The 26,916-nt window shown below is 43.6% G+C and overlaps 1 protein-coding gene and 1 long non-coding RNA gene across 2 annotated transcripts in view; both read right to left on the reverse strand.

Annotated features, from left to right (window-relative positions):
- Nucleotides 1–26,916, reverse strand: part of Iars2 (isoleucyl-tRNA synthetase 2, mitochondrial) — a 46,214-nt gene that overhangs the window by 13,354 nt on the left and 5,944 nt on the right. The window contains exons 3-15 of the mRNA XM_006972061.4: nucleotides 21,334–21,493; nucleotides 19,554–19,702; nucleotides 19,046–19,095; nucleotides 18,856–18,965; nucleotides 18,684–18,774; nucleotides 18,252–18,367; nucleotides 17,785–17,954; nucleotides 16,468–16,558; nucleotides 15,748–15,899; nucleotides 14,214–14,374; nucleotides 3,730–3,832; nucleotides 3,069–3,162; nucleotides 108–216 (exon numbers count right to left, since the gene is read on the reverse strand). Coding sequence (XP_006972123.2) covers nucleotides 108–216; nucleotides 3,069–3,162; nucleotides 3,730–3,832; nucleotides 14,214–14,374; nucleotides 15,748–15,899; nucleotides 16,468–16,558; nucleotides 17,785–17,954; nucleotides 18,252–18,367; nucleotides 18,684–18,774; nucleotides 18,856–18,965; nucleotides 19,046–19,095; nucleotides 19,554–19,702; nucleotides 21,334–21,493 — 1,556 coding nt within the window. The remainder of the gene's footprint in view (nucleotides 1–107; nucleotides 217–3,068; nucleotides 3,163–3,729; nucleotides 3,833–14,213; nucleotides 14,375–15,747; nucleotides 15,900–16,467; nucleotides 16,559–17,784; nucleotides 17,955–18,251; nucleotides 18,368–18,683; nucleotides 18,775–18,855; nucleotides 18,966–19,045; nucleotides 19,096–19,553; nucleotides 19,703–21,333; nucleotides 21,494–26,916) is intronic.
- LOC143267857 (uncharacterized) lies at nucleotides 25,921–26,121 on the reverse strand. The gene is made up of 2 exons (XR_013043486.1): nucleotides 26,066–26,121; nucleotides 25,921–25,974 (listed from the first exon to the last, which is right to left on the reverse strand). It is a non-coding gene; the product is annotated as an uncharacterized LOC143267857 (long non-coding RNA).

Genomic DNA, 26,916 nt, shown 5'->3' on the forward strand with positions numbered 1-26,916 from the left:
AGCCAGTGGCTGGCCTGTGCATCCGTGGCTCCAGCCTGTGTGGCACAGCAGGCAGGCACTCGGAGGATCGTCAAAGCAGGCTCCCTTTGCAGAGAGGGGAGACTTACTTGAAAGGTGCTTTTGTCCTTGTGGCCACGCTTGTCAGTAAGGAGGACTGGAACCAGCCCCCGAGTTGGTCCTTCCCCTCCAGGTACAAGTCTGCCCTCTGCTCGGTGCCTGCAATGAATTAACACAGCAAAATGAAGTTACAATTAGAACAAGAAATAAAAGCAAGCGTGTGTGAGAGGGTTAAGGGAAGCACAGCGACCACGATCTACTGCAACCATGCTCTGCCGAAGTCAAGCCCACGTGATCACAGACATCCGCACAGTGGAGGCTGTGGTAGCTGTGGTAGAGAGCTTGCCTAGCAGGCATGGAAGTCACGGAACGGGCAGGTGTGAACAACAGTTCGTGCAGTTTAATCCAGCCAAGGCCCAGATGACTCTCGCCTTCACTGTGCCTGGTCACCCAGAGCACATCCAGCGTTAAGAGCAACGACGTGAGTCAGCAGCTCCGCTGCCAGGGTCAGCAGTGAACGAGTGCCGCCCTGCACCCCAGGCACCTCTCTCGGCACGGCACCTCGGTCCTGAGGACGAGGAGGCCGACCCAGACATGCCAGCAGCCTTTCCTGCTCTGACTACCACACATAGTGCTGCTTGTCTACAAGGTCTACAAACGTACGAGAACACGGAACCCTGCAATCCTGCCTTGAGTATGTCCAGGGAAACACAATTAGGGAAATTACCAAAAATTAACGTACAAAAATGTATTTAAATTAACATCTAGTTAGCCAGCATACATCTTAGTGGGTAAGCATGACTTCATAGACATTTGACAATCAAACTACATAAGCTGAAAGGTCCAAATGAAAAATTCACATTTATCTGCCAGGACCCTACACCACGCTCCCCACAGTGAGGCTTTGGACCACACACTTAGTCCACGTGAAACCTGACTCTTTCCAGTTCATTAATGGCCAGCTGCATGGAGGAGCTACTGACTGCCCCTGTCCCTTGCACTAGAAAACAGAAAGCCCCTGTGGTCACAGCTGGCACTTGGTGGGGTGGGAAGGACTGAGTCCTCCCTGACTCTAGGCTCCCTATGCTGATAATTTTTCTGTATCATTCTATGTCTAACTCCTTGGGATCCTCCAGGACTTTTCTTCTAACACATCTGCACACAGCGGCCTTCTTTTGCTCGCTTCCGATTCTTGACCATGCTCTCCCCTTTCTCTTCAGCCAGTGAGTCAAAAACTTACCTAACCGGAAGTATGAAATGTCTGCAGAGCTGGGATAGTTAGGAAGGGACACACAGGGCAGAAGAACAGAACTGCAGAGGGCCACATGTGCACTCTGACACTATTGGCTATGTGACCTCTGTGTCCTGGCTCTAATTTGATCCCTTTGTGAGAAATAATGGAGTCATGTTATGTCAGTGGTTTCCAAACTGGGTGCCTTGAGGTTGCCAAGTAGGCCAGAGAAAGAACTGCTGGAGAAGAGGCTAAAAAAAAAACAAAAGCCAACAACAACAACAACAACAACAACAACAAAAAAAAAAAAAAAAAAACAAAAAAAAAAAACATCTTTTTTGTGTGGATTTTTAGAGATAGGGTATCCTAGGTAGCTCAGGCTGTCCTCAAATTCATGATCCCCCTGACTCAGCCTCCCAAGTGCTGGGATTATAGGCACTGACCACTAAGCTGTCTAAAAGTTCCCATTCTAATCTTAAGTAGTATAGTTCTAAACAAAATTTCACCTTGAAAAAAAAGAAGAGCATGTTGGGAAATCATTGGACTAAAGATGTTACTTTAGTCCAAAGCTGAACTGTGGCAGACTGTGGTGTTTGGATGAGAACAGCCCCCAGAGGCCCATCTATTTGAAAGCTTAGTCACCAGGGAGTGGAACTCTTTGAAAGGACTGGAAGGATTAGGCAGTGTGGCCTTGTTGGAGGGAGTGTCACTGGGGGTGGGTTTGCCCGGCTCAGGTTCTCTCACAGCCTACAGATCAGGATGTAGCTCTCAGCTGCTGCTCTAGCATCTGCCTGCATGCCACCACACTTCCTGTCATGATAACAGACTAACCCCGAAACTGTAAGGCAGCCCTAATTAAATGTTTTCTTTCCTAAGAGTTGCCTCGGTCATAATGTTTCTTCACAGCAACAGAACAGTGATTAAGACCCAGACTCTCCTAAAGAAAGACAAAACAAATAGTAATCCATACAACACTTGTGGTCGGAGATCTGGGTAATATTTCTGTGTTTTCAAAACTTTATTACTGCAGTGGTGCAGGTGTCTCACGGTGCATGCTCAGTGTCGTGTGACCTCAGAGGACAGCTCTACAGAGACAGCGCTCTCTCAGATCCTTCTACCTTCGCATGTGCTCCAGGAGTCACGTTAGGGTAACCGGGCTTGTGTGGCAGGTACCTCTACCTGATGAGCCATCTGGCCAGCCTTCAAATCTTAACTGGCAGCTGGACGGTGGTGGCGCACGCTTTTAATCCCAGCACTCAGGAGGCAGAGGCAGTTGGATCTCTGTGAGTTCAAGGCCAGTGTGGTCTACAGAGCGAGATCCAGGACAGGCACCAAAACTACACAGAGAAACCCTGTCAGGGCTGGAGAGATGGCTCAGAGGTTAAAAGCACCAACTGCTCTTCCAGAAGTCCTGAGTTCAATTCCCAGCACCCACATGGTGGCTCACAACCATCTGTAATGAGATTTGGCACCCTCTTCTCGAAACCAAAAAACAAGAAAAGGAAAAGAAAAAGAAAAACCTCAATTGGCTTTTACTCCAACTTTAGAAATTACCTGAGAGGAGCTAGCTGGACGACTCAGTGGGTAGAGCTCTCGCGCTATTCCAGAGGATCAGAATTTGGTTCCCAGCACCCACATTGGGTGGCTAAGAACTGCCTGTAACTCCAGCTCCAGGGGATTGGGGGCCCTTTCACCCCCATGGGCACTTGCACTCACATCCCTAACAACATAGAGTCACACACAAACACACATAAAGAAACCTAATAAAAAAAGAAATTACCTGGAAGAACACAAGCCCACGAAGTTCCACTGTCAAACCAGATGTCCAAAATATCCTGCCCTGGCACGTACTCCAGAGCATCGGGACCACCCGCCTACGGAGACAGCAGAAGAGACTTGACCTACACAGGCCACATCAGGACAGGAAATGCTCCGGAAGTTTTAAGAAAGTGAAATACAACCATCGCATCCACGTTTTAAAACTAAACATTACAATGACTTCGCAGTTGAATACAACGCCCCGCTGCAGCATGGGAAGTGAGCGGCTGGCCACACGAGGACACAGCTGCAGTGCAGCGCCAATCACTTTGGCTTCAGCTCCACTTAACTCCCAGGATGCTCTCTGACGGGGGACACCTTCAGGGGCACTATGTCAGAGCTCACACAGCCCTGCTGCACCAACAGGAGAGGCGTCTCTCGTGGTACCATCTGCTTGGTCACCCAGCCCAGACAACCGGGGCCGTGAGGTCAAATACCCCACATCTTCCACTGCTATTGCTACAAGCTCTGCTTCGACTACAAGCAGAACCGTTTACTTCTAAACTGCATCTGCTGCCTCTGCCTCTAACTCTGGAAAGCAAACTCCTAAGTTTTCCAATACAAGCCTTTAAAATTCCCTTTACCTCCAAGAGTCGCTCACATTTTCACCAAGGGCCATTTACCTGAGCTACGACGTCCTCCGGAAGAAGCTGCGCAGGGGGGAGGGTCCACCAGACGTCGCTGCCATGCTCCTCTACTAGCTTAGTAATGTGCTTGATGGTTTGGCTGTGGAGGAGGGAGGCGGGATCAGCAATGCGTTATCACGTGAGTGACAGACGTTTGTCACTTACAGCCCTTCTTTCAGTAGAATCTTAAACCGATGCTCAGTACAAATGAAATCACCCCTAAACAGGAAGACAAACGTCTCCTCACCTCCCTATTTCAGTCCATCTACTTCCCACCCAGGAACTACTGTCCTCATCTCCGCCAAGTCGAGCTGGCACGTCAGGTCGGTTTGCACGTGGTTCTTAGGGTCGCCTTTCCGCCTCAGCACTGGTTATGCGATGCCAGACCGCCCAGGCTCAGAGAGAAGCATGTCTCTAACTGCTCTCACACAAATCCCTGCTCAGGAACTTCCAAGGGCCGCTTTGCCATGACTTGGTCCATCCCCCAGGCACAGGAGGAAGCCCATACTCCACTCGGACACCAACAGCACACAGGGAGGCGCACAGTCCGACTCCCTCGCTCAGGTGGCCAAGGCTTGAGAGACACGCCAATCCGTTTGCTCTGCCACAACGGAGCAGCTCCAGTGCCGTAACATCCCAGGCACGAGAGACACTGCAGCGGGGGAGAAGCCAGACAGGCCTCTCCCCAGTGGGACGAGATATTTCATTATTCTGCAGTGCTATCAGGGCCTCATTCGAGACTGTCCAGCTCCGGAGCTGAGGCAAGCCTGGAGCTCACAGGCCTCCTGGCCTGGCCTCCAGTGCCGTCCTTCACTGTAATCCTCCCCTCCTGTGGACACCAGGGCCCCTTGAAGAGGCTGTTTAGACACACAACGGGCAGCAGCATGGGCCCCACAGCTCTGGGTGCACTGAGTGGGGGCTTCATCACTACCTCACCAAGTGACACTGGGAAGACACTGACTTCAGGGTTCTCATTTGTAAAACACAAATAACAGTACATCACTAAGAGACTTAACAGTGACCCAATAAATGAAATGCCTACAGCAACACTTTTCATTTTAACATATATTTAGTGTATCTGTAAGAATTTAGACCAGTGGTGGCACACACCTTTAATCCCAGCACTTGAGAGGCAGAGGCAGGAGGATCTCTGTGAGTTTGAGGCCAGCCTAGTCTATAGAGTGAGATCCAGGACAGCCAGGGCTACACAGAGAAACCCTGTCTGGAAAACACAAAAACATAAACAAAAACAAAAACTATAAAAATTAAAAAAAAAAAAAAGAGTTCAGATTGACTCTTTGAGGTAAGTTCGAATAGTTAATGTTACGTTAATTATCAAATCACATACCTATTTTAGGATCTAAGATTTATTTTTATTTATGTATTCGTATGTTTGTGTATGTTCGTCTACTACACTTACGTAGATGCTCTTGGATGCCAGCAGGTACTGGAAGAGCAGCAAGGGCTCTTAGCCACCGAGCTGGCTCTCCAGCTTCCCTACCATTAGAGGTTAAAATACACAGAGTCAGCCCTGCCCTTGGAACAGCCCTCTCTACCGCACTCCATTAGTTAACTGACTGCAGGTCCGCCACGGTTACCGGGAATGGACAGAATAGCAAACAGCAAAAATCACTGAGTTCCGAATCTACACCGGCATATTATTAACTGTGCAGAGCAAAATGCCCAGAGTCTCCATCTCTACCAAGTTACAGATTCATGAAGCTGCTTGTCAAAATGTTCAGGAAGCAAAACCAAGGAGGTAATATAAGTTAACATGCTCTTTAACCTGAAATTTGAGATACCTCACAAAAGATTAAGGCAGGACTGAAGAGGTGAGTCAGTGGTTAAGAGCACTTACTGCTCTTGCCGAGGGCCCAGGGTCAGGTCCCAACCACAAGGCACTTCAGAACCAACTGTACTTCATTTTAAGGGGATTCAACGCCCTCCTCTAGCCTCTGTGGGCACTAGGTACACATATACACATGCAGGCAAAACACCCAGACACATGAAACAAAATAAATATTAAAAAGGCAAAGAGAAGCCAGGCATGTGGCACACAGCTATAATTCCAACACTGAGGAGGCCAAGAGAGGCAGACCTCTGTGAGTTCAAGGCCAGCCTGGTCTACAGAGTGAGACTATCTCAAAAAACAAAAGATAACTAAGGTGATATTTTGTGAAAGACTGAAAGTATAATGCTGCCAAAGTCTAAGAATTGCCATACAACATGAATATAAAAACTTAAAATTGGCACAGATCCGGATTGCCAGGTCGTTCACTTTAGATGGACTTTAACAGTGAAGATAAGCTTTCTGGATGACACCATAAAACTTTATGCAATAAATAACTAGTTAGAAGACAGTAATACTTAGTTACATATTAGTCTTTTATATAGTTTGCACAGAACACTTTATCAGTTAAGAAAATATGAACACGTGGTAATAGAAAAATCTGAATAAACCCAATGTCCCAAAGAACAAAACAGAGACACAAGCAAAGTATATTCAAATATACACATAATTATAGTGGGCAAGCTGTTCATACCAATTATATATTTTTCCCTTAAAAGAGTCAAGACTCTGGACAGCGGTGGCACAGGCCTTTAATCTCAGCACTCCGGAGGCAGAGCCAGGCAGATCTCTGTGAGTTCAAGGGCAGCCTGGTCCACAGAGGGCGATCCAGGACAGGCACCAAAACCTACACAGAGAAACCCTGTCTTGACAAACCAAAAAAAAAAAAAAGAGTCAAGAGATGAGTGTCATCTGCCTTTTTATGTTACCATTAGATTGCCAAGTTTAGGCAAGCAATGAAAATTTTTAAATGTTTGGAGTAAACAGATAAAAAGTAATATAAAAGTGAAAGTGAACTGTTCACATTTCATACTAACTTAACAAATCAGGCAAGACTAATCTCATCAAATGAACACCATGTATTTTGTTTTCCAGAGCACATGCAACAAGTTCTGTAAATAAGGACTCTTGGTAGCCGACTGCCCTGTCTTGACAGTTCATAAACCTTGAGCCTAATAAGTGACACAGTTGGAACTAGGCCGCTCAGGGCTGTCACCACTCCTTTGTCCCACCTCTGTCACACAAGCTCCTGGTTGAACTCACACCCTGTCCTCTGGAGCTGCTAAGCAATGGCAAAGGGCTCTGGCTGCCCAGGCAGAGGGGCCGGGAACCGAGGCTGAAGGCAGGGAAGGAGGGCGTCTCAGGAGATTAATGTGTCGACAGAGCAAGCAGAGTCCAAAGCCCATGCTCCATCTGGCTTGTTGGCGAACACCAAGAGTAAAATATGGTGTTTTTCTGAGCTTCAGTTTCTATGAAAAGCTGTAAAAAGATATTGAACTTTTTTACTTTTAAAAAAATCTCTTACTGAAGAAAAATGAGTAGCCTTACATGATGTATTTCACACCTATTTCATAACAACAAATTCAACTTAAATGAACTGGTTTTCTTATCTTTAAATATCAGATAACTCAATAATACTTTAAAATTATAGTTTAAGTGTTTATTTAACTACATTAAAGTACTTTGCTGAGTCTATAAATCAAAGGAAGATGTCAAATTTGCTATCTGTATCTTATTAAGTCAACTATAAAACCCTAAGTTTAAATACCTTAGACACCTGAATAAAGTTCCCTTTAACTGCAACATTCTCTTATAAAATATTAATAATTCATTAATTATTTATTATTAATGTAATTAATTATTACATTAATAATAATAATAAGACAGCACCCGTGTTTTAACAGACAAAGAAATACAACTGCCTTATTTAATTCTCTCCAGTGCGCTGCCATCTCCTTTCTTTTTTGAGGTGTCACCATACAGATCAGGCTGGTCTCAATCCTCCTGCCTCAGTCACCCAAACGCTAAGTGCTCTTGCATTTTACACGGTTCATCTGAAGGTCATGGAAGCCTTATTTTAGATTTCCAAGGTCTGGGGTCCCACGCCTGCTTGATTTCATTTTCCTTTTACTGCAGTCATAGTTTTACAAACGGCACAACTACAAATGTAATCTCCATCAGTGAAAAACAATGTGCAATAATTTAAAAAACCCTGCTTCAAGCAGGACATGGTGTGTGCGTCTGTCACCTCAGTGCCTCAGGATGTGGCAGGGGGACTGAGTTCAAGGTCAGCATGAGCTCCAAGGCCAGGCAGCAGGCAAACAAATTACAGTCAAGGTAGGTGTGTAGATCAGTGGGAGAGCACTGGCCTAGCATGAGCATGGCCTAGGACCACAAATACACACATACACAGTACATACATATATACATATATACATATATACATACATACACACAGACACTTCTTTCCCCAAAAATTGCCAAGTTAAACTCTATAATACCAAGAAAACAGCCTAGGTTTGCTCTTTATCCCAGGTTCTTAGGAACCTGAAAGCAAAGAAAACTGTTTCCAGTGCCCCCCTGCCCCCGACCCCAGCTGGTGTGCCTCCCACCTCACTCCCGTGCTGAGGAGCACTCACCGAGAGCGCCTCGCTAAGCCTCCTGCTCGTATTCAGGTCTGTTCTGAGATTCTGGACGAACAAATGACTTATATTTTTAAAACAAAACACAATCAACTCTAGAATCAGAGAATAAAGGAAACCAAACAAGTACATATTAATATAACATACCTATGATTTTTGAGAGGCCATGTTGTATATACCAAATGTATACAATTTTGTCAGTTAAAAAAAGTTAATTAATTGAACTTTTAACTGAGATGTAATTTTTAAAAGTACACTAACAGAAGCCTTCCGTCCAAGCACACAGGAGTTCAAGTGCACAGCACTGCTATCCCAGGAGAAGTTCCTCTTGCTGTCCACACCTTGCACGGAGGTCCCCACACATGTGCACAGCTGAGCTACACAGTCCATGTCTCAGGAAAACCTGGGTGGGAATGTGGCTCAGTAGTGGGGGATTTACTTCCTACCAAACAAACAAACAAACAAACAAAACCCACCCAGAAACAGCCACATACTGGACAGATCTGGTCCCTGGGTTTTCATTAAGTGGGACTTAGGCAAAGCTACCACCTCAAACGTCTTCGTGATCACCCCTCCACGGGGTGATTGAACTTCATCTGTGTGCATGTGTGTGATGCTGGGATTTGAGGGCTTGGCAAAGGCTTTAGCACTGAGCTATCCCCCAGCCCTATCTTTTTTCTAAATCATTACACTCCTTGACAAACAACTAAGCTGGACATCTTACATGGGTACCTTTGTACAGAATTCATTAGTCTTATTTCTTTACAACAAATACTTAGAAGTAGAATTTTTTATAATGAATAATAAGAACATGAGACCAAGATGATTTATAATGAGCTCATGCTTTCAAATATTTTAAAAGAATTTTTTTAAAATATTTATTTATTTATTATGTACACAGAAGAGGGCACCAGATCTCATTACAGACGGTTGTGAGCCACCATGTGGGTGCTGGGAATTGAACTCAGGACCTCTGGAAGAACAGTCAGTGCTCTTAACCTCTGAGCCATCTCTCCAGCCCCTAAAAGAATTTCTTAAGAATTCCCCTGTGATATTATTATGTTCTTTGGGGTGGGATCTAAATTTGTCCTTGCAAATTCAAGCATTCTCGTTATTTTATTAACAGCATCCTATACTTGAACACACAGTTGACTTATGACCTAAAGATCAGTATAAATTGCCGTTGATAAAAGTGGGTGAAACCACTTATCACTCTATAATCTGTTTCCATTTTAATGCTGTATTTCACAGAGCAATAGTCAGACCGTAATAAAACTTTGTACTTGACTCAAAGGCCTTATCTGACACATTACGTGTCCGTGCTTTGGTTTCCATCAGGGAAAATTCAGGCAGTGAGAGCAGTCCCGACAGACAGCAGCCAATCACTGAGCTCTGCTCTCCACAGCACAGGGCATATTTAGCTGGAGCGGCCGCACCGAGGGCTCCCAGGTAAGAGGAGCCCGCTGGCATCTCACTCTTTTCTGTTTTCTCTGTAAGCAGAAGGAACGGGACAAGAGCTGCACTGGAAGCTACCGGAAGAGTGAGGTAAGAGGTTAAGAGTTCCTATCTGTGTACTGCATGTGACTAAGAACACGGTGGAGCGTCAGAAAGAAGAGCCTGTTCTCCACTCGGTCCTGCACTCGGCTGAAAAGGCAGCAGGAAATTATTTCGGATGCTTTCTTTACTTAATGAACATAAAGTCTGCAGGTCTCTAAAGTCGGCTCCACGCTGCCTAAGTCAACAGTGTTGGCAACAACACACACCTGACATAAGGAAAGAAACTCTATCAACAGTTCCTGTCTTCTCTAGGGGGCCAATGTTTCTAAATTTTATCCATTCTAGGTTAAAAAATATTTGTTTTTACTAACCAAAGAATAGATTTCCACCTAAATTATACAGGAATTACAGATTCAGAAAATGACCAATGTTATTAACATCAAAAGTAGAACTATTCTTGAGAAAAAGAAGCAAGCCGAAACTATAAATGAAATTAACACGTCAGAGTTCAAGTCCAGAGTTTGAAGTCTGCCAATCTTTAAACTTCCTTAGAACATGAATAAACCAAGGTTTTCTTTTGCAAAACAAGTATGTTTAGAAGTAATGTGAAGACTTTCGTCAAAGAAGCAGGAGAGGAAGGCATGGTGCTGCAGCTCGCCCTGGGTCCCAGCTCTCAGGAAGCTGAGGCAGGACAGCAAGGTACAGGCTAGACCTTTGTCCCCAAACTGCCACCACTCCCACCACCTACACACACGTCAGGAGGAGGCAGAGGGCTGGCATAGCTCCATAGTCTCCTGTAGAGTGCTTGCCCAGCATGCACCAAACTCCGGGTTCAGTCCTCAGAATCATACACACTAACTACGGTTTTAAAACAAAAGGAGTCCTCCGACAAACGGAATGGAGTCATCACATGTAACAGCAACTCCATGTGGACTGTGGACTGACTTCCAGTGGAGATGCTGTTACTTTTGATGGCCACCAACTGGCTACAAACGTGGGAAAGGAAGAACAGAAATTTCTGGGTACTTGATCTCATTTGATTAAAAAAGAAAAAATGATAACCTTCACTCTATTTTCTAACTAAAAATAATTAAGAATATAAACGTTTTAAAATTCAAGTGCTGTCAGCCTTGGTGCAGTGAGAAGGGGCTTGGACCTGCCTAGGCTCAGTGTGCTGGGCTTTGCTGACTCCCCATTGGAGACCTCGATTTGGGGGATGTGGGGATGCGAGGTGGCTTGGGAAAGAGGGCTGGAGGGTGGGAGGAGGGGGGAGGGGGGATCTATGGATAGTATGTGGAGTGAGTAGAAAATTTCTTAATAAAGAAAAATGAAAAAAAATTCAAGTGCTGTGTCACCACCAGAAGGACCCAAGCACGGAAGACAATGCAAGTTCTCATCGTGAACTGGTGTACAGGAAAATGACCTATGAATTGACAGACAGTATGGCTGAGCATGTCTGTCATTCTGTAGGCCAATATTCTGTATGTCTCTGCTACTTAAAAACCAGCAATCGACTGACACCTTCAAGCAGTTCTGCGGCAGATCACGGGAGAGTCTGTACACAGTAGGAAAACACTGCTCACGAAATAAACTGGAGACGATGCCAGTGTGGACCGTCTCCATATGTCTGAAAAAGCTCCTATCTATTTCTTTTAACTGATCTATTATTTTAAAAGTAAAAATGTAGCTAAACTGAACAGTCAGTTCCACCAGTTTGCTGAAGTCTGGGGTGCAGCTCAGTGGTAGAGTGTATGCTGTTGAAGTCTGGGGGTGCAGCTCAGTGGTAGAGTGTATGCTGTTGAAGTCTAGGGGTACAGCTCAGTGGTAGAGTGTATGCTGTTGAATCTGGGGTACAGCTCAGTGGTAGAGTGTATGCTGTTGAAGTCTAGGGTGCAGCTCAGTGGTGGAGTGTATGCTGCTGAAGTCTGGGGTACAAATCAGTGGTAGAGTGTATGTTGTTGGAGTCTAGGGGTGCAGCTCAGTGGTAGAGTGTATGCTGTTGAAGTCTGGGGGTGCAGCTCAGTGGTGGAGTGTATGCTGTTGAAGTCTGGGGTACAGCTCACTGGTAGAGTGTATGCTGTTGAATCTGGGGTACAGCTCAGTGGTAGAGCGTATGTTTAACATCTGAGAGAGCCTTGATTCAATCAGTCTCCTTCACTCAAAACAAAAAAACAAATCTGTTCTGCTTTTTACTTTTAATAATATATATTCATCCCACCTCAATCACCTTAAGTTAATGCCTTAAAAGTCTTGCATTCTAATAACAGGATCGAGAAACAACAGTGACTTTGAAGTTCCTTGTGCGAATTTATCTCAACTACAATCACTTTCATTCTCCACAGAAGTATTAAGATAGCAGTGAAACGTAATTGACCAACTCTGTCAGAACCACGCAGCAACAATACGCGAGCAAAGTCAAGTTAACGCTAACCTAAACAAGAATCAAACAGTCGGACAAAATACTTCTCCTGCCCACTCAGGAGTTTAAAACCCCTCATCTGTTATTCGAGATTCCTTATGGCCTGTCCCAGGCAGTCCTAGTGAGCGGCTGCCTGTCTGTCTGTCCCTCTCACAGCCCCTGGAGCCAGTGTGGCTCCTGTGCGCGTCCTTGCACTGCTCACCCCGACTCCTGCAGAGCACTCTTCCCCGTGCTCAGCTGAAATGCTACGGCCTCTGTGAATGAAGCGCGTGAGCAAACAGTCCTCCATCTGTCCAAGGCAGACGCTCTTGTTCTCTTCCAACAAGTTCCACAGGGCATGAGAGCAAAACAAACAAGAACACGCACACAAACGATATCAAAGGCTACACTATCATAAAAAGTGAAAAGCAAACTGTTAGGGCGTAGAGTGCAGCTAGCTGTGGGGCACATGCAGGGCCTTGACACATTTCCCAGCACAAAATTATTAAAAACAGCAACAAGCCTATGCCTTATATGATCATAGGTGACTTTTTAAAAAGCAACTTAAATCAACATTTTTTAAAACTCCTAAAATATGTGTACCAGGCTTTTTTTCTTTTGGGCCACCAACCAGCTCCCAAATCATGGAGACATTATTAGTTTTGAATGCTCGGCCTTAGCTTAGCTCTTTTCTGGCTAGCTCTTTTAAATTAACCTGTTTCTCTTTATCTTTTTTTATCAGGGCTTTTTACGTTCTTTCTGTATATCTTACTTTCACTGCTTCTCATGTCTGCTGGCTGACGTCTGCCTGGCCCCCCCCATTCCCTGCTCCTATTCCCCCTCCTCCCCCTCCTCCTCCTCTTGTTCCTCCTTCCCCTGGAGCCTAGATTTCTCCTCTCTTCCTGCCAGCCCCGCCTATCCTTTTCCTGCCTAGCTATTGGATGTTTAGCTCTTTATTAGACCAATCAGGTGCCTTAGGCAGGCAAGGTGAAACAGATGCAACACATCCTTACATCATTAAACATGAGTCCTTACATCATTAAAACAAATGCAGCATAAACAAAAGTAACACACCTTTACAGTTAAAGTAATATTCTGCAGCATAAACAAATGTAACACATCTTTGCCTACTTAAATATTCCACAACAAATACGTGCTTTCAGTAAGGTACTATTAAGAATATACAATCATAGTAACCATGAAAAGCAGACCATCTACACCACCACCAAGGAATCCCAAGAAGGGCTGCCCAGCGTGTGCCTACAGTCTCCCAAACACCCCATCACGTGTTGCTTCTGTCCCTCAAACTCCTCAGTAGGTCCTCAACTAACAAACACTTAGCCAATGTCACTGATGCTATAGCATAATTTAGTAAAATCTCACTAACGAAACTAAAATTAAGTCAAAGCATTCTAAGAAAATGAAAACCTAGAATAAATTCCTAATAGAAATGATCAGCATTTCCCTTTCTACCTCTGTTAAAACAGCAATAAGCAGATGGGTGTGAAGGCAGGCGCGCGCGCACGCGCACACACACACCGGGGGTGGGAGAGAACAACCACGAAACAGCAACCATCTACAACTGCTGAGAGCTGGAACAGCACAGCAAGTGCATCATCAGGTCATTAAACAGGGAGCACAGCACCTGCCGACCGCCTCGTTCTCGCTCTTCTCACTCTCTAGACTTTCTACTCTTGGCTTTAATTTATAATCCTGTCCCAGTCCCCAGTCTTCCTGACTACTGGATCACTCAGCCCAGCGACCATATGACCTTCCCGGAGAGCTGGAACATGCCTACAACCCAGCTCTGGGGAGGGTGAGGCAGGACAAGCACACCAGACTGACCAGAGCTCCATGGTGAGACAGAGGAGGGAGAGAGGATGGTGGCACACACCTGTCACCCCAGCTGCTCAGAAGGCTGAGCAAGCACAATTACTCAGTCCTGGGCATCTGAGAGCAGCCTGGACTTCCTAGTCAAAGGCCATCTCAGAACCAGTGATTAAATGATTCAGTAACAAGCAGTTCTTAATGGTACATACTATTTGTCTAAGAAAACGTAACTCGCTTTAAATAATCAACAACAGAAAAGAATTACCTGTTGATCAAATATTCGTCTTTTGTCTTGTGATGAAAGACAGGGATTGGAACACCCCATGCTCTCTGCCGTGATATACACCAGTACGGCCGCCTGTCCAGCATGTCAACCATGCTATTCAGCGCTGCTCCGGGAATAAACTTCACTTTTTTTAACAACTCCTGAAATTCATTCATCATCCGGTTAAGTGGGAGAAACAGAACCAATTTTAAAAACTGCCCTGACTATTAGAACTGCTCTTCCCTCTGAGTGTGTGTAGCCATTCAGATCCCTCCACTCCCACCACGGGCAAATAACAGAACAGCAGACTTCAAAGTGAGGCAACAGAAACAAGTTCACCACGGTCAAGAGCAGACACATGGACATGTGGACTAATATGTGGCTACAGTCCCAGCACGCAGGAAGCTAAGACAGGAGGCCTGCCACAATTTTGAGGCTAGCCTGGCTACATAGTGAGTTTCTGACAGCAAGAGGTACATAATGAAGTCTCAAAAAAATCATATAGATAAGCAAACAACAACAAAATAGACTTACCCTTTATAGAAATGAAAAATAAAACAAAAAGTACTACATGTCACTTGCCCACTTTACACAAGTGTAAAAAATACAAACTTCTGCACACAGCTCTAACAAAGACCCTAATTATCAAGCCAATACACAAACTGGCTGCAAGCTGCCAAAAAGAACATCTGTGTATTCAGCCTGGTTAATATATATACATTTGAGCCTGTCATTCAGTAGAATCAAGCTGTTTTTGGAATATGCATCAGTGCACATAAAAGCATATACACAGCCAAGTGTATTAAATGGAAGAGCTTGAAAATCTGCTAAATATTTGCAACACTAATTATAAAATTAGTTAATTTATAACAACATTTTAAAACAATTGTAAGTGTGTGTGCATTTGTGCATGTGCATACACTGCCTGCAGAGGCCAGAAGAGGGCATCAGAAGCCCTGGAGCTAGGGTTACAGGCAGTTGTGAGAAGCCTGAAGTGGGGGTGGGAACCCCACTCAGGTGCTCTGTAAGAACACCAAGTGCTCTAATCGCTGGGCCATCTCTCTGGACCCACGACAAATTTTTAAATGGACCAAATTTTTGTTTTGCTTCCTTCTTTTTGGCAGGCTTAATTTCAAGGCAATAGAGGGCACAAACACTTCACTAAATATATATTGGTGGGAGTGTGGCAGACAGGGCGCCTTAAACTGGATGAAGAGTTAAAGAACTCGGGTGCCAGGAGGTCACACAGCTGCTGAGTTCTGTCCTCAGCCTATGCCGCTTTTAAGACACAGGACACAAAAGTGACCAGATGAATCAGTCACTCAACCCCTTTAAACCTTATTTTTACACATGTATAATGACAGAATCAAGTATGGGATCTTTTCCTGCCTAAAAGTATGCAATTTTAGGAAAATAAACCATAAATCATAAAAAATATCATAAATCTTCTCTTGTGAAACCCCCATCCCAACCCCTCTACACACACACACACACACACAGCCCTTTTTACTACTGTGGGAATGACCTTTCCTACCTTAGCCGTAGCCTTGATATCCGTGATGTTTACAAACCACTGCTTGCTGGCCCGAATCACCACAGGTTTCTTCGTTCTCCAGTCACAGGGATAGCTGTGGACCACTTCCTCTTCTTTCACCAAATTCTTTGCCGTCTGAAGCATCTTTATAACTTAAAACAACTTCCCATTAGACGTAACTTAAAAGCACTCTGAAAAAGTTAACAGCCTGAGGAGGGACTGGACCTGGGCAGAGGTGCCAATGAAAGTGGCCTGTCCCAGGTGTGGAAGGGACAGACACCAGCACCTTAAACCTGAATCAGATTCCAAACTGCTCCACTCCTAAAGCCATGAAGACAGAAGGACAATTCAAGACTGAATTCCCCACCCCCACCCCCATCAGCTCTCTGCAAAGCTTGCTGAAAGAGCGGGGTCTGTCTGATTCCCAGGCACCATCTACCCCAAGCTTGATTTCTATCCCTTCACAAAGGCAGCATGCTGACGATCTCTGGAGCACCTCCCCATCAAACGACCATCACTTCCGCTGACTGTCTATATTTGCATAAACAACTGGATCAGATCTGAAACAAAAGACACTAGGTCCTAAGCTTCATTTGGAACCATATGGCTAACCAAATGAGGTTCACTGTGACTGGAAGTGTGGGGTCTGATTGAAGAGGTGAGGGGTGCTGCTATTGGTCCTTCCAGAAACATAGTGGGCTATCAACAGATGATACCTACCCACATCTGTTCCCTCTTCAAGTACAGCCTTGTTCTCAAGCTCAGGGCCTGCAGCATCAGTGAACACTCCATCTTCATTCACTAAACAGTCCTACAATGGACCATTTTGAACAGTTCAAGCATTGAGACACTTTACCTTATGGCATCTATGATAAAACAACGTATTTAAAGCATCTCATTACAAAGTCTGCCTTATCTCAACTTTAAAAATCTAGGTATCTCTTCCTCAGTCAATAGCGATTCCGGAATTTTATATATTTAAACTACCAAAGACAAAATGTGTCACTAAAGTACATTCCTAAAGTTTAATAGTGAAAAGCACAAGTATTCTAAAACATTTTAAACTGGTCTCTCTCAGGTCACTGGCCAAGTATACCATTCTTCACCTGCGCCCTTCTTAACCAAATGGTAAAAGTTGCTAAGTAAAGTGTGTAAAACAAGCTTAGGAATTTAGAAAGGCAAAGCTTAACCACTGCCTCCAACTGCTGACTGCCATCTACCTGCCACTGTTCGGGGAGTGAGAGCACTGTGTCTATGTGACTCAACACTCAGCACGGGTATCCTGGTTTGCTGAGACCACTGTGGAAAAAAATGTGAACGGCAGGAAAGCAACAGCAAGCAGAGCCAACTGCACCAACTACTCAGCTTCCTAGTGGAAATAAGAAACAGGCCTATGCTACACTATCGGCTACTAAGTGTGCACAAGCAGTGTGTTTTGAAAAAAATGTACCTACCTCAATTACAAGATACTTTTTTGCTAAAAACTATTAAGGATGATCTGAGCTGTTGGAAAAATGGTGCTGGCCCATCTGGTGGCTCACAACCATCTATAACTCCAGTTCCAGGGAATCCGATGCCCTCTTCTGGCATCCAACGGTACTAGGTACACACATGGCACACAGACATACATGCAGGCAAAAAAAATCCACACATGTGAAATAAATAAGAATAATTAAAAATTTGTGCTGGACTTGGTCAACACAGGGTTGCCCCAAACTTTCAATGAGTAAAAACTGCACATCTCCAAGCGCAGTCAAGTGGCACACAATTAAACATGGCCTGTGGATATTTTAAAAGTGCCCTCACGTAATAATGTGTATTCTTCAGGTCTAATTCTGTTCTGATTTTGTGCTAATTCTAGGAACTTTCTTAATTAGTATGGATTAATAGTGTTTTAGGATGTTGTATAAATGTAATCATTTCACAATTTAACTATGATGACAAAAATTGTTATTACCAAGAAACAAAGATGTTAGTTAGGAGTAATCATTTTCAATCTGCAAGGTGACTAATTAAAGGAAAAAAGAGGAACAGTACCATAGGGAGCTCGTGCTGAGATGCTACGCTGTAATCTTCCATACCGTGAGCTGGGGCTGTGTGAACCAATCCTGTTCCTTTGGCCAGAGTCACGTGAGTGGCAGGTAAAAGAGGAGACCCTCTATCGGGAATTAAAGGATGACTGCAAGTACCACCTTCCAGATCCACACCTGGAGGTTGAGAAAACCATTAAGAGGCCAGGTGGCGGTGGCACATGCCTTTAATCCCAGCACTTGAGAGGCAGAGGCGGGCAGATCTCTGTGAGCTAGTTTGAGGTCAACCTGGTCTACATAGCAAGAGTCTGAAATAAACAAGAAAACTACATATATTTCTTTATTTTTTTCCTCTAGAAACACAGATGTCATATGTGCTATAATTTACAATGGGGAATATCCAAGAAACTACTAAATGCCAATCAACCCAATATTTTAATGACTGATAGTTGGACAATGTCTATAAATCCTCACCTGAAAATGTTGAAATAACTTCAAATGTTGTTTCCAAGGTAGAAGCAACAGGTGATACTTTATCTTCAGCCAGTATGTAGACATCCCCAGAAGAGGAACATTTCACAACAGCATACCTGAAGATGAAATTCAGAGTCAAGCACCACCCACCACGCAGAAGGACATCCACAGTTAAATGACATCACTTTGGAAAAATCAACTTCCAGGTCAGAGAGTAGTTTACGAAGCACTCCAGACTTCACATCTGTTTCACTTTCCCAACACAGCTGAAAGGTCTTCAAATAGATCATCATCTATTCTAGAGTGCAGGAACAGCCACATAAACTTAACTAAGGGATAATTCACTAGATGTTAAAAGGGTCATGAGAGTCAAATAAATTTAACCCAAGTCTTATTTGTGGGTAAAATAAAGAGATATAACCAACCACGTACTTTGCTTCTGGCATATAGCACACAGCCTGATTGGCAGGAATTGTCCAAGGCTGGGTGGTCCAGATTAAAAAGCTAACAGGGGATGAGCCATCTGAGGGAGGAAAGTTGTAAATATGTTAGCAACCAGAACAATTCCAGACCATTAACAAACTCAAGCTCTGGCTAAACCCACCTGTAAGAGATGCCAACTTGGGAGGAGGTTTCAAGAGAGGGAATTTCACATAGACCGACCGGCTAACATGCTCAGGATCATACTCAAGTTCTGCTTCGGCCAGCGCGGTCCTGAGATTTAAAGTATCAATACATAACATGCGGAAGCTTCACAAATGTTCCCCACCTTTTAATTACCAAAGAATACATACCTTGATGAGGGAGACCAATATACCGGTTTGTAAGATCGATAAACCAAGCCCTAGAAAAGACAAAGATAGGATACCTGTGCTGGTTATACTTTGTCAACTTGACATAAATCTGCAAAGAGGGAATATTGACTGAGAAAATGCCTCGTCCAGATTGGCCTGTAGGCAAGTCTATAAAGCATTTTCTTGATTAATGGTTGATGTAGAAGGGCCCAGTCCACTGTGGGTGGCACCACTCAAGGCCAGGTAGTCCTGGGTGTGTAAGAAAAAGGCTGAGCAAGCCCTGATCCAGCGGTAAGCAGCACCCTCAAGGCCTTCGCTTCAGTTCCTGCCACCAGGCTGCCGCCTTGCTTGAATCCCTGCCTTGGCTTCCCTCGCTGGACCCTTTCCTCCCCAGCTGCCTCTGGTCCGGGTGTTTCATCACAGCAGTAGAACTAACCACGACAACCTCAAGGCGAACTTCTGTGACACCTGCTTTACTACACCGGGAAGGAAAAAACCACTTCATTACCTTCTCATACATCTGGTAAAACACTCTCAGCTGCCTGGCTTCGTACTTCCCATCGAACGTATAGTAGCAGTTATTCCAATCCGCCATCACTCCCCAGCGAGCAAATGCCGATTTCTGCTTTTCAATGGCTGCTTTAGCAAATGATCTAGCTAGAAAAGACAAGGGAGGAAAAAGAAAAAGCCTTTGAAAAACCCAGCCTGGCCTAAACTCACTATATGGCCAAGAGTGACCTCAAACTCACAGCAGTCCTCCTGCTGCTGGTTACCAAGTGACAGGATTCTAAGCCACTGGGCTGACTTTATATTCTTTTTCTTTTTCCCTTTTTTCTTTTTTTTCAAGAGCTGAGGACCGAACCCAGGGCCTTGCGATTGCTAGGCAAGCGCTCTACCACTGAGCTAAATCCCCAACCCTGACTTTATATTCTCAAACATGACTTGTTACATGCTTCTCTAAGTGAAGGTGCTATGCACAGTTAGACGGAAGAACTCCTGTTTACCCCGGCTGGCCTCTGACTCACTCTGTAGCTGTTTCTGACCCCCTAAAGCCAAGAGCCCAGGAATGTATTGTCACTCCCAGGACCTGCAGTGCTGGGCACTGAACACAGGGCCTCACCATGCCAGGTAAGCCCTCTTCCTACTGAGCTATATGCCCAGTCGTATGAAAAGTTCTTGGCAGACAGACTATTTGAAAGTACCCAAAATACAGAACAATTTTTTTTTAACTAACTGGAATTTTGCCAAGTGGTGGTGGCACACACCTTTAATCCCAGCACTCTGGAGGCAGAGGCAGGTGGATCTCTGTGAGTTCGAGGCCAGCCAGGTCTACAGAGTGAGATCCAGGACAGCCAGGGCTGCCACACAGAGAAACTCTATCTCAAAAAATAAATAAATAAAACTGGAAAATATTCCACATTACTCCTTATAATATTAATAGTAGTATTATTGTACTGTGTGTGTGTGTGTCTGCGTGTGTGTGTGTGTGTGTGTGTGTGTGTGTGTGTGTGTGAATGTGTGTGTGTGTGTGTGTGTATGTGTGTGTGTGTGTCTGCATGTGTGCACACACACTAATAGGTCAAAGAACAACTTTCTGGTTGGGTTCTTACAAAAGTCAATTTAAAAAAGAAAATCTGGGTATCCATGGAGGCTCATGCCAATGATGTTGGAATTCAGAAAGCCAAGGCAGGAGGATGCAATTAAGAATGTGGGGTCAACCTGAGGTAAACATAGAGGTCCTTGTCTCAAAAAAACAAAAAAAAAGGAATTGTCTCTGATGTAAAGTAGTAAATATCCAACAGGTCTCACTGTAACCAAAACAAAGCAAAGTCCCTTTGGCAGATGCTGTGGGATAATCTTTTTGTACACTGTGAAGATGTGTCTTTGCCAAGGAGCCTTCTGATTGGTTAATAAAGAGCTGAATGGCCAATAGCTAGGCAGGAAGAGAATAGGTGGGATTTCCGGGGAAAGAGAGGTACTCGGGGTTAGAATCTAGGTGCACAGGAGATGCCAGCGAGACACAGAGGAAGTTGGACATACAGAATGGAGGAGAGGTAAAGACCATGCGGAAGAACGTAGATTAATAGAAACAGGTTAATTTAAGTTGTAAGAGCTAGTTGGGAACAAGCCTAAGCTAAAGCTTTCATAATTAATAAGAAGTCTGTGTCATTATATGGGGACTGACAGTCCAGAGAAAGTCCGACAACATAGACCTCCTACAGGCAGAGCCCTGGTTTTAGAAGGAGGTCGAGCAGTCACAGATTCACTTAAATGAAAATGGAGCTCACCTTTCTCTCTGATCTCCATGGCTGAAAGAGTCTGAGCATTTACACCAAGCTCTGATAACACTTTTGTCTCGATGGGCAACCCATGACAATCCCAGCCAGGCACGAAATGCACTTTGGAGCCTCTCATCATATGGTATCGATTGGCAATGTCTTTCAAAATCTGCAGGGATGAAAGCACAATCACCATCCAGAAAACACACGGCTCATAATCTGACTCTTTTTAAAGCATCAAGTCCAATTTTATAGTATTTCTAGAAAATAACCAATTAACTCTACTAATTAATGTGCTATATTTACACAGAAATAACCAATATTTGAATTTCACAATATAAATGTTATCGAGGGGGAAAAAAAAATCAAACAAGAAACATGAAAACCATTATGCCCAAATTTCACTATTTGTCAAGTTGGGGGAAGACTGTCAGCCCATTGTACCTTTTAAAGAAATTCTTTTGACCTTCTAAACCCCAGAATGTAAATAAGTCAGTTGGAAACTTTGATTATACTTATGGAAACATTAACACAGACAATGCAGCACATGTCGCTCACACTTGCCGAGAAGCACAGGCCCCTGCAGAACTGGAACTGCACCCAGTAGATAGAATGTCTCGCTGCTCAAATGTTTGGTACTAACAGGGCCCTCCCTCAACAGCAGGCCTCATCAGCAGGCGCACCGGCAGCTAAGTTACCCTTCCCAGATCAGGCCAGGGGCACAGGTCTGTAATCACAGCTTCTATGGAGGCCACTGGCTAAGGTAGGAGGATCCCAAGTTCAAGGCCTGAGCTACAGTGACAGCAAGGCCAGCCCACACAACTTGTGAGACCTTGTTTCAAAACCGAAAAATAAAGAGGACTCGGCATGTAGCTCAGCAGTAGAGTACTTTTCCAGCATGCACACAGCCCCAGGGTTTAATCCCAGTATGAGTGAGAATATAGATATATTCTCTGTGTGTGTGTGTGTGTGTGTGTGTGTGTGTGTGTGTGTGTGTGTGTGTGTGTGTGTGTGTGTTACCTACACTCCCCATGACTACACTCATGGTCATGGACTCACTCTCTGAAACTGTAAGCCTCAAATGAACTTTCTTTTATAATTGCTTTGGTCATGGTGTTGTGTCACAGCAACAGAAAAGTAACTGAGACGGCGCCTTTCATTTTCCTATTTCAGTATTCTTACTCTGAGCCAAAAAGTGTTCCAGGTCCCGAGGAGACAGCAGTAAACGGGAAACAAGCCTCCTTTTCCAGTGGAAACTAAATTATAACATTATGTACATTCTCTAGGAAGCAAAAATCATGTTAAAGGGCTAGAACATAATTTTGGGGGCTGGGGTGGTATTACTTGAGAGCGAAGTCAGGAAACCTGGTTGAGATTTCACAATGGACAACGTGAGTCATTTCTGTCACCTGGGAAATGCTCACCAGGCAGGAGAAAGGAGGCGAGACCACACTGGCTGAGGAGGAACAAGACCAAATCCCCACTGACTCCCAGGCCTTTGACAGGGTTCCAGGCAGGCATGGAGGGGTTAGTTTTCCATTTTTAGAATCAGTCCTGTACTCTTGATCCACATGGCACTGACTCCTGTCTTTCTAGCTCCACGGTGGAAGGGAAGAACTAACCCCTCAAGCTGTTTGTTCTCTGACTTCCATGTACACACTGTGGTACATGTGCCCTCCCACATGCAAATAAGTCAGTGTCTTTTAAAATGCAAGTAGGTACAATTTTAAATACAATGAGCTTATGAAATCCGTGGACATACTGGGCATGGTGGTGCATGTGTGCAATGACAGTATTCTGAGGGGGAGAAGGATCATGAGTCTGAGGCAGCTCAAGCTACTCAAGAGAGTCTGTCTCAAAACAAAAAGGTGGAACATAGTTAAAACAGTGTCATGTGGAAAAAATACAGCATTAATATAGTACATCTGTCAGAAAGGAGAATCTGATCAATAATAGAAAATCTTTGGAGTGTAGCTTAGAGGTCTAATGATTCATAGAAGCAGCACCCGGCCTGACCTCCAGTACCAATAACAAACATAAAATAAAGCAATATGGAAGTCTCTTTCGTTTTTAATCGTACGTTAGAAATTAAGACACACACATACAAATAAATGTAATTTTTTAAAAACTAAAGGAAGGTGAATTGATTATCAGGCTGTAGGAAGACAGTTTCCCTGGGAAGCAGTCACATCATGTACTCACGGTGACAGCTGCAGTTTCTCCCTCACAGGGGGAAGCAGAGGTGGCCAGATGAGATCTCTCAGAGCCTCTCAACAGCCATCCACCTGCCTCAGAAACAGACCAGACACCAGCTCCAGACCCCGTGCTGGTGGCTTTGCTCTGATTAACCAGCATCTTCCTCCCCTGCCCAAGTCTGAACTCCTCCCCTCCAAACACTCCCCCCGCTACCACTTTGCCCATCAAGTCAGAGAAACACTGGCCTACATGCTCCACATCAAAGCTCTCTGAAGCGGCCTTGAGTCTTAACACAGGATGTTCTGTTCATCAGCTCCACATCAGACTGCACTCCAAAGCTGGTCTCTTTTGGCTTTTGTGGCTTCAACTGTCAAGGACACTGTCGCTGTCCTCTGACTCCTGACTGGTCTCTCTGCTTGCAGATGCCTTAACCTCAACACTCTATCACCAACGAAAACAGCCTAAAATGATCCTATTAGTCAGACCAAATAAATGTTTGAAATCATAGTAAATTATCTAATAAATCAGATCTTGAATGCATCTACTCGACTGTGGGGCGTTTACCCACCACCCCCACAGCTTCCCAGAGTTTTCTTGAGTGCGAGCAGCAGGAAATATTAGATAGAAGTATTTATAGCGGAGAATCTTGCGGAGATAAACAGATAGAAAATAAAGGATAGCCTCGAGAGGGCCTGGAACCTATTCCAACGGGCCCGGACTGTCTCTGGTCCAGGGTTTTTATAGAGACGCCAAGGGGTGGAGCAAAAGACCTCCTCCCCCAGCACAGCCAAGTGCAGACCATCTCAGACACCTGCACTCAGGCCCGTGGTCCTGATCATCCTCTATTTGGACCTGCTGGGTAAAGCCACGAGGAACCCCAGAACGGGCTCCCACAGGTCCCCCCTTCTTAATATATAAAAAAATAACTATTAATGGCTTACAGCAATCTCCATAGCTGTTACACCTCCCAGTATGGGAGTAGAGGATGATATAGATGGCATTTCTCTTTTGAATTAGGTCCAAGGTGACCACAGCAGTCTTAGCTGCCTCAAGCCCTTTCTAAACCAAAACTCTTAAGGCGACTACAAACTTAAAGAATCCCTTAGCTTCATCATTACCATTAACAGGTTAACATAAATATTGCTATACATAGTCACAATTCTCTCAATCTTACAACTCAAAGCAAACTCTTAACAGAACCATTAGAATTAGCATATATGGTGCTATATATAGTTAACAATTTTCTCCGTCTTACAACTTTAACTCACTCATTTGAATTTTCTTGTTAACAGAACATAGGAAAAACTTCGATGTATACACAAACTTAAACATTTCCTCAATTCCACAAAGCCAGGGTGCATTAACATCAATAGGTTTCTGCGAACATAATTCAATCTCATAGCTCCTCCTTTTCTTTATAATTTTTAAGCAAAATCTCAAGCCTAGTTAGAAAACCCAAACTTTTCTGTTTAACCAGTTCCATTTGTAACACAAAACCAGTTCCATAAGTAATTCCATTTTTACATAAACAGTTCCACAAAACAATTCATGAACTACCAGTTAATAAAGCATATACGCATATACAAAATTGCATCTTGATTCTAAGTAGAAATACATTTCTTCATTTAAACAGTTCCAGAAAACTGTTCCTAGGTCATTACTATAAGTAAGCTCAAAATTGTCCCATTGCAATGAAATCTCTATTGTTCATTTCATTTAAGTACCAAAATTCAAATGATAAATATTGGTACTAGCCTTCCAAATTTGAAGAAATCCATAACCCAAATGTTTTTGTAATTTTATCTCATTTTAAGTTCAAAAAGTTCAAACAAGAAATAAATTCTGGTATCAGGCTTTCACTTCCAAATATGAAGAGACGTTTTTCAACCAAAACTTTTTGCAGTTAATTTTTATTCAAACAAGCGTCTCTGCAACTTTTGTTCTCACAGACAGACCTTTTTAGTATAGTAATATTTTAAACCGCACCGTTTTTGCTGTTAGCTCAGGTTTTTCTGTGCTGCGTTGATATTCCATGGATCTCAGCCGCGGATGCCTTGTGCTGGTTCTGGCATCCGCCATTCTTAGCTTCTTAGCGGCTTCTGGAGCTTTTGAAATCATTTAGACTGCCTACTTTGCAGTCTACTGGGACACTATCTCCTGTGTCTCAGGTGTTTTCACCATATACATTAATAGACTCACACTTAACATTTACACTTTTTCACAAACTCACATATAACATTTTTTTGCCTTGCAAAGCATTTAGACTCATATTCAACATTTACACGTTTTTACAAACTCACATACAACATATTAACATCTACTTATTTATACTTTATAGAACTACTTTAGCAAATATATTTCCTATTAATTCTTATATACTTATCTTATTTCTTATTTAAACTTACATTTACAACTAGCATCTTACAAGCTTATTACTACATGTCTTAAGACTACCTTAGATACTTCTTACTTATCTTATTTCTTATTTAAACTTACATTTACAACTAGCATCTTACAAGCTTATTACTACATGTCTTAAGACTACCTTAGATACTTCTTACAAGCTTATATTCTTAAAGGAACTCTATTGATCTATTTTACACACTTATATAGGCTACCATTAGCATATATCTAACTTAGCAAACACCTAAAGATTTCTTAACACAGATCTAACAAGACAGAATAATTTCTATAAACTCACGTATCTTATTTTCATTTTTCTATTTCTTACTCTTAATTATTATCACCATCTCTATTAGAAAGATTCTCTTAACTAGACAGGAAGTACGTACATCATTTCTAAAGTTTACAGTTTATAGTTAGCTTTGTTATAAAGCACTGGGATTTAGTGAGTGTTGTCATTATAGAGTTGTGATACTTGTTGCTAGGGGATTGTAACATTCTCCGGACGAAACCACACTCTAAAGTTGCCAGTTCTTGCAGCCATTCCAGACCGGCAGAGATGCACTGTCAGCGGTAGATAGTTTTTAACTAGAGGCTGTCCCTTCACCCAAATTCATAATGGCTCCCCTAAGAACTTCAATTCAAACAAATGTTTCTATTACAGCAGTACTTTTGGTTTGCTCTACTGAAAAACTTTACTTCACACTGAGGGTGAAATTACCATATTTAGCTGCTGGTAAAGCTCTTCACCAAAAACTGCACAGCTATTAGGTGGTATTTTAAGGATTTTAAAGTGACTCGTTTGCTCTTATAGGTAGCTTTTTTGTCATCCAATTGCCGTAAAAACTTTGCACAGCTATTAGGGTAAATAAGGCATTTTACCAACGGTGCCCCAAACCACGAAGCACCTAGTTCCATATCCTTTCAATTTTTCATTGGAACTGACACTTAAACCCTTAGACGACTTTTCCACTTTTTCTTTTAAAAGCTGTA

The sequence above is a fragment of the Peromyscus maniculatus genome, chromosome 11 (genome assembly GCF_049852395.1).
Source record: "Peromyscus maniculatus bairdii isolate BWxNUB_F1_BW_parent chromosome 11, HU_Pman_BW_mat_3.1, whole genome shotgun sequence".
Classification (NCBI taxonomy): domain Eukaryota; kingdom Metazoa; phylum Chordata; class Mammalia; order Rodentia; family Cricetidae; genus Peromyscus; species Peromyscus maniculatus.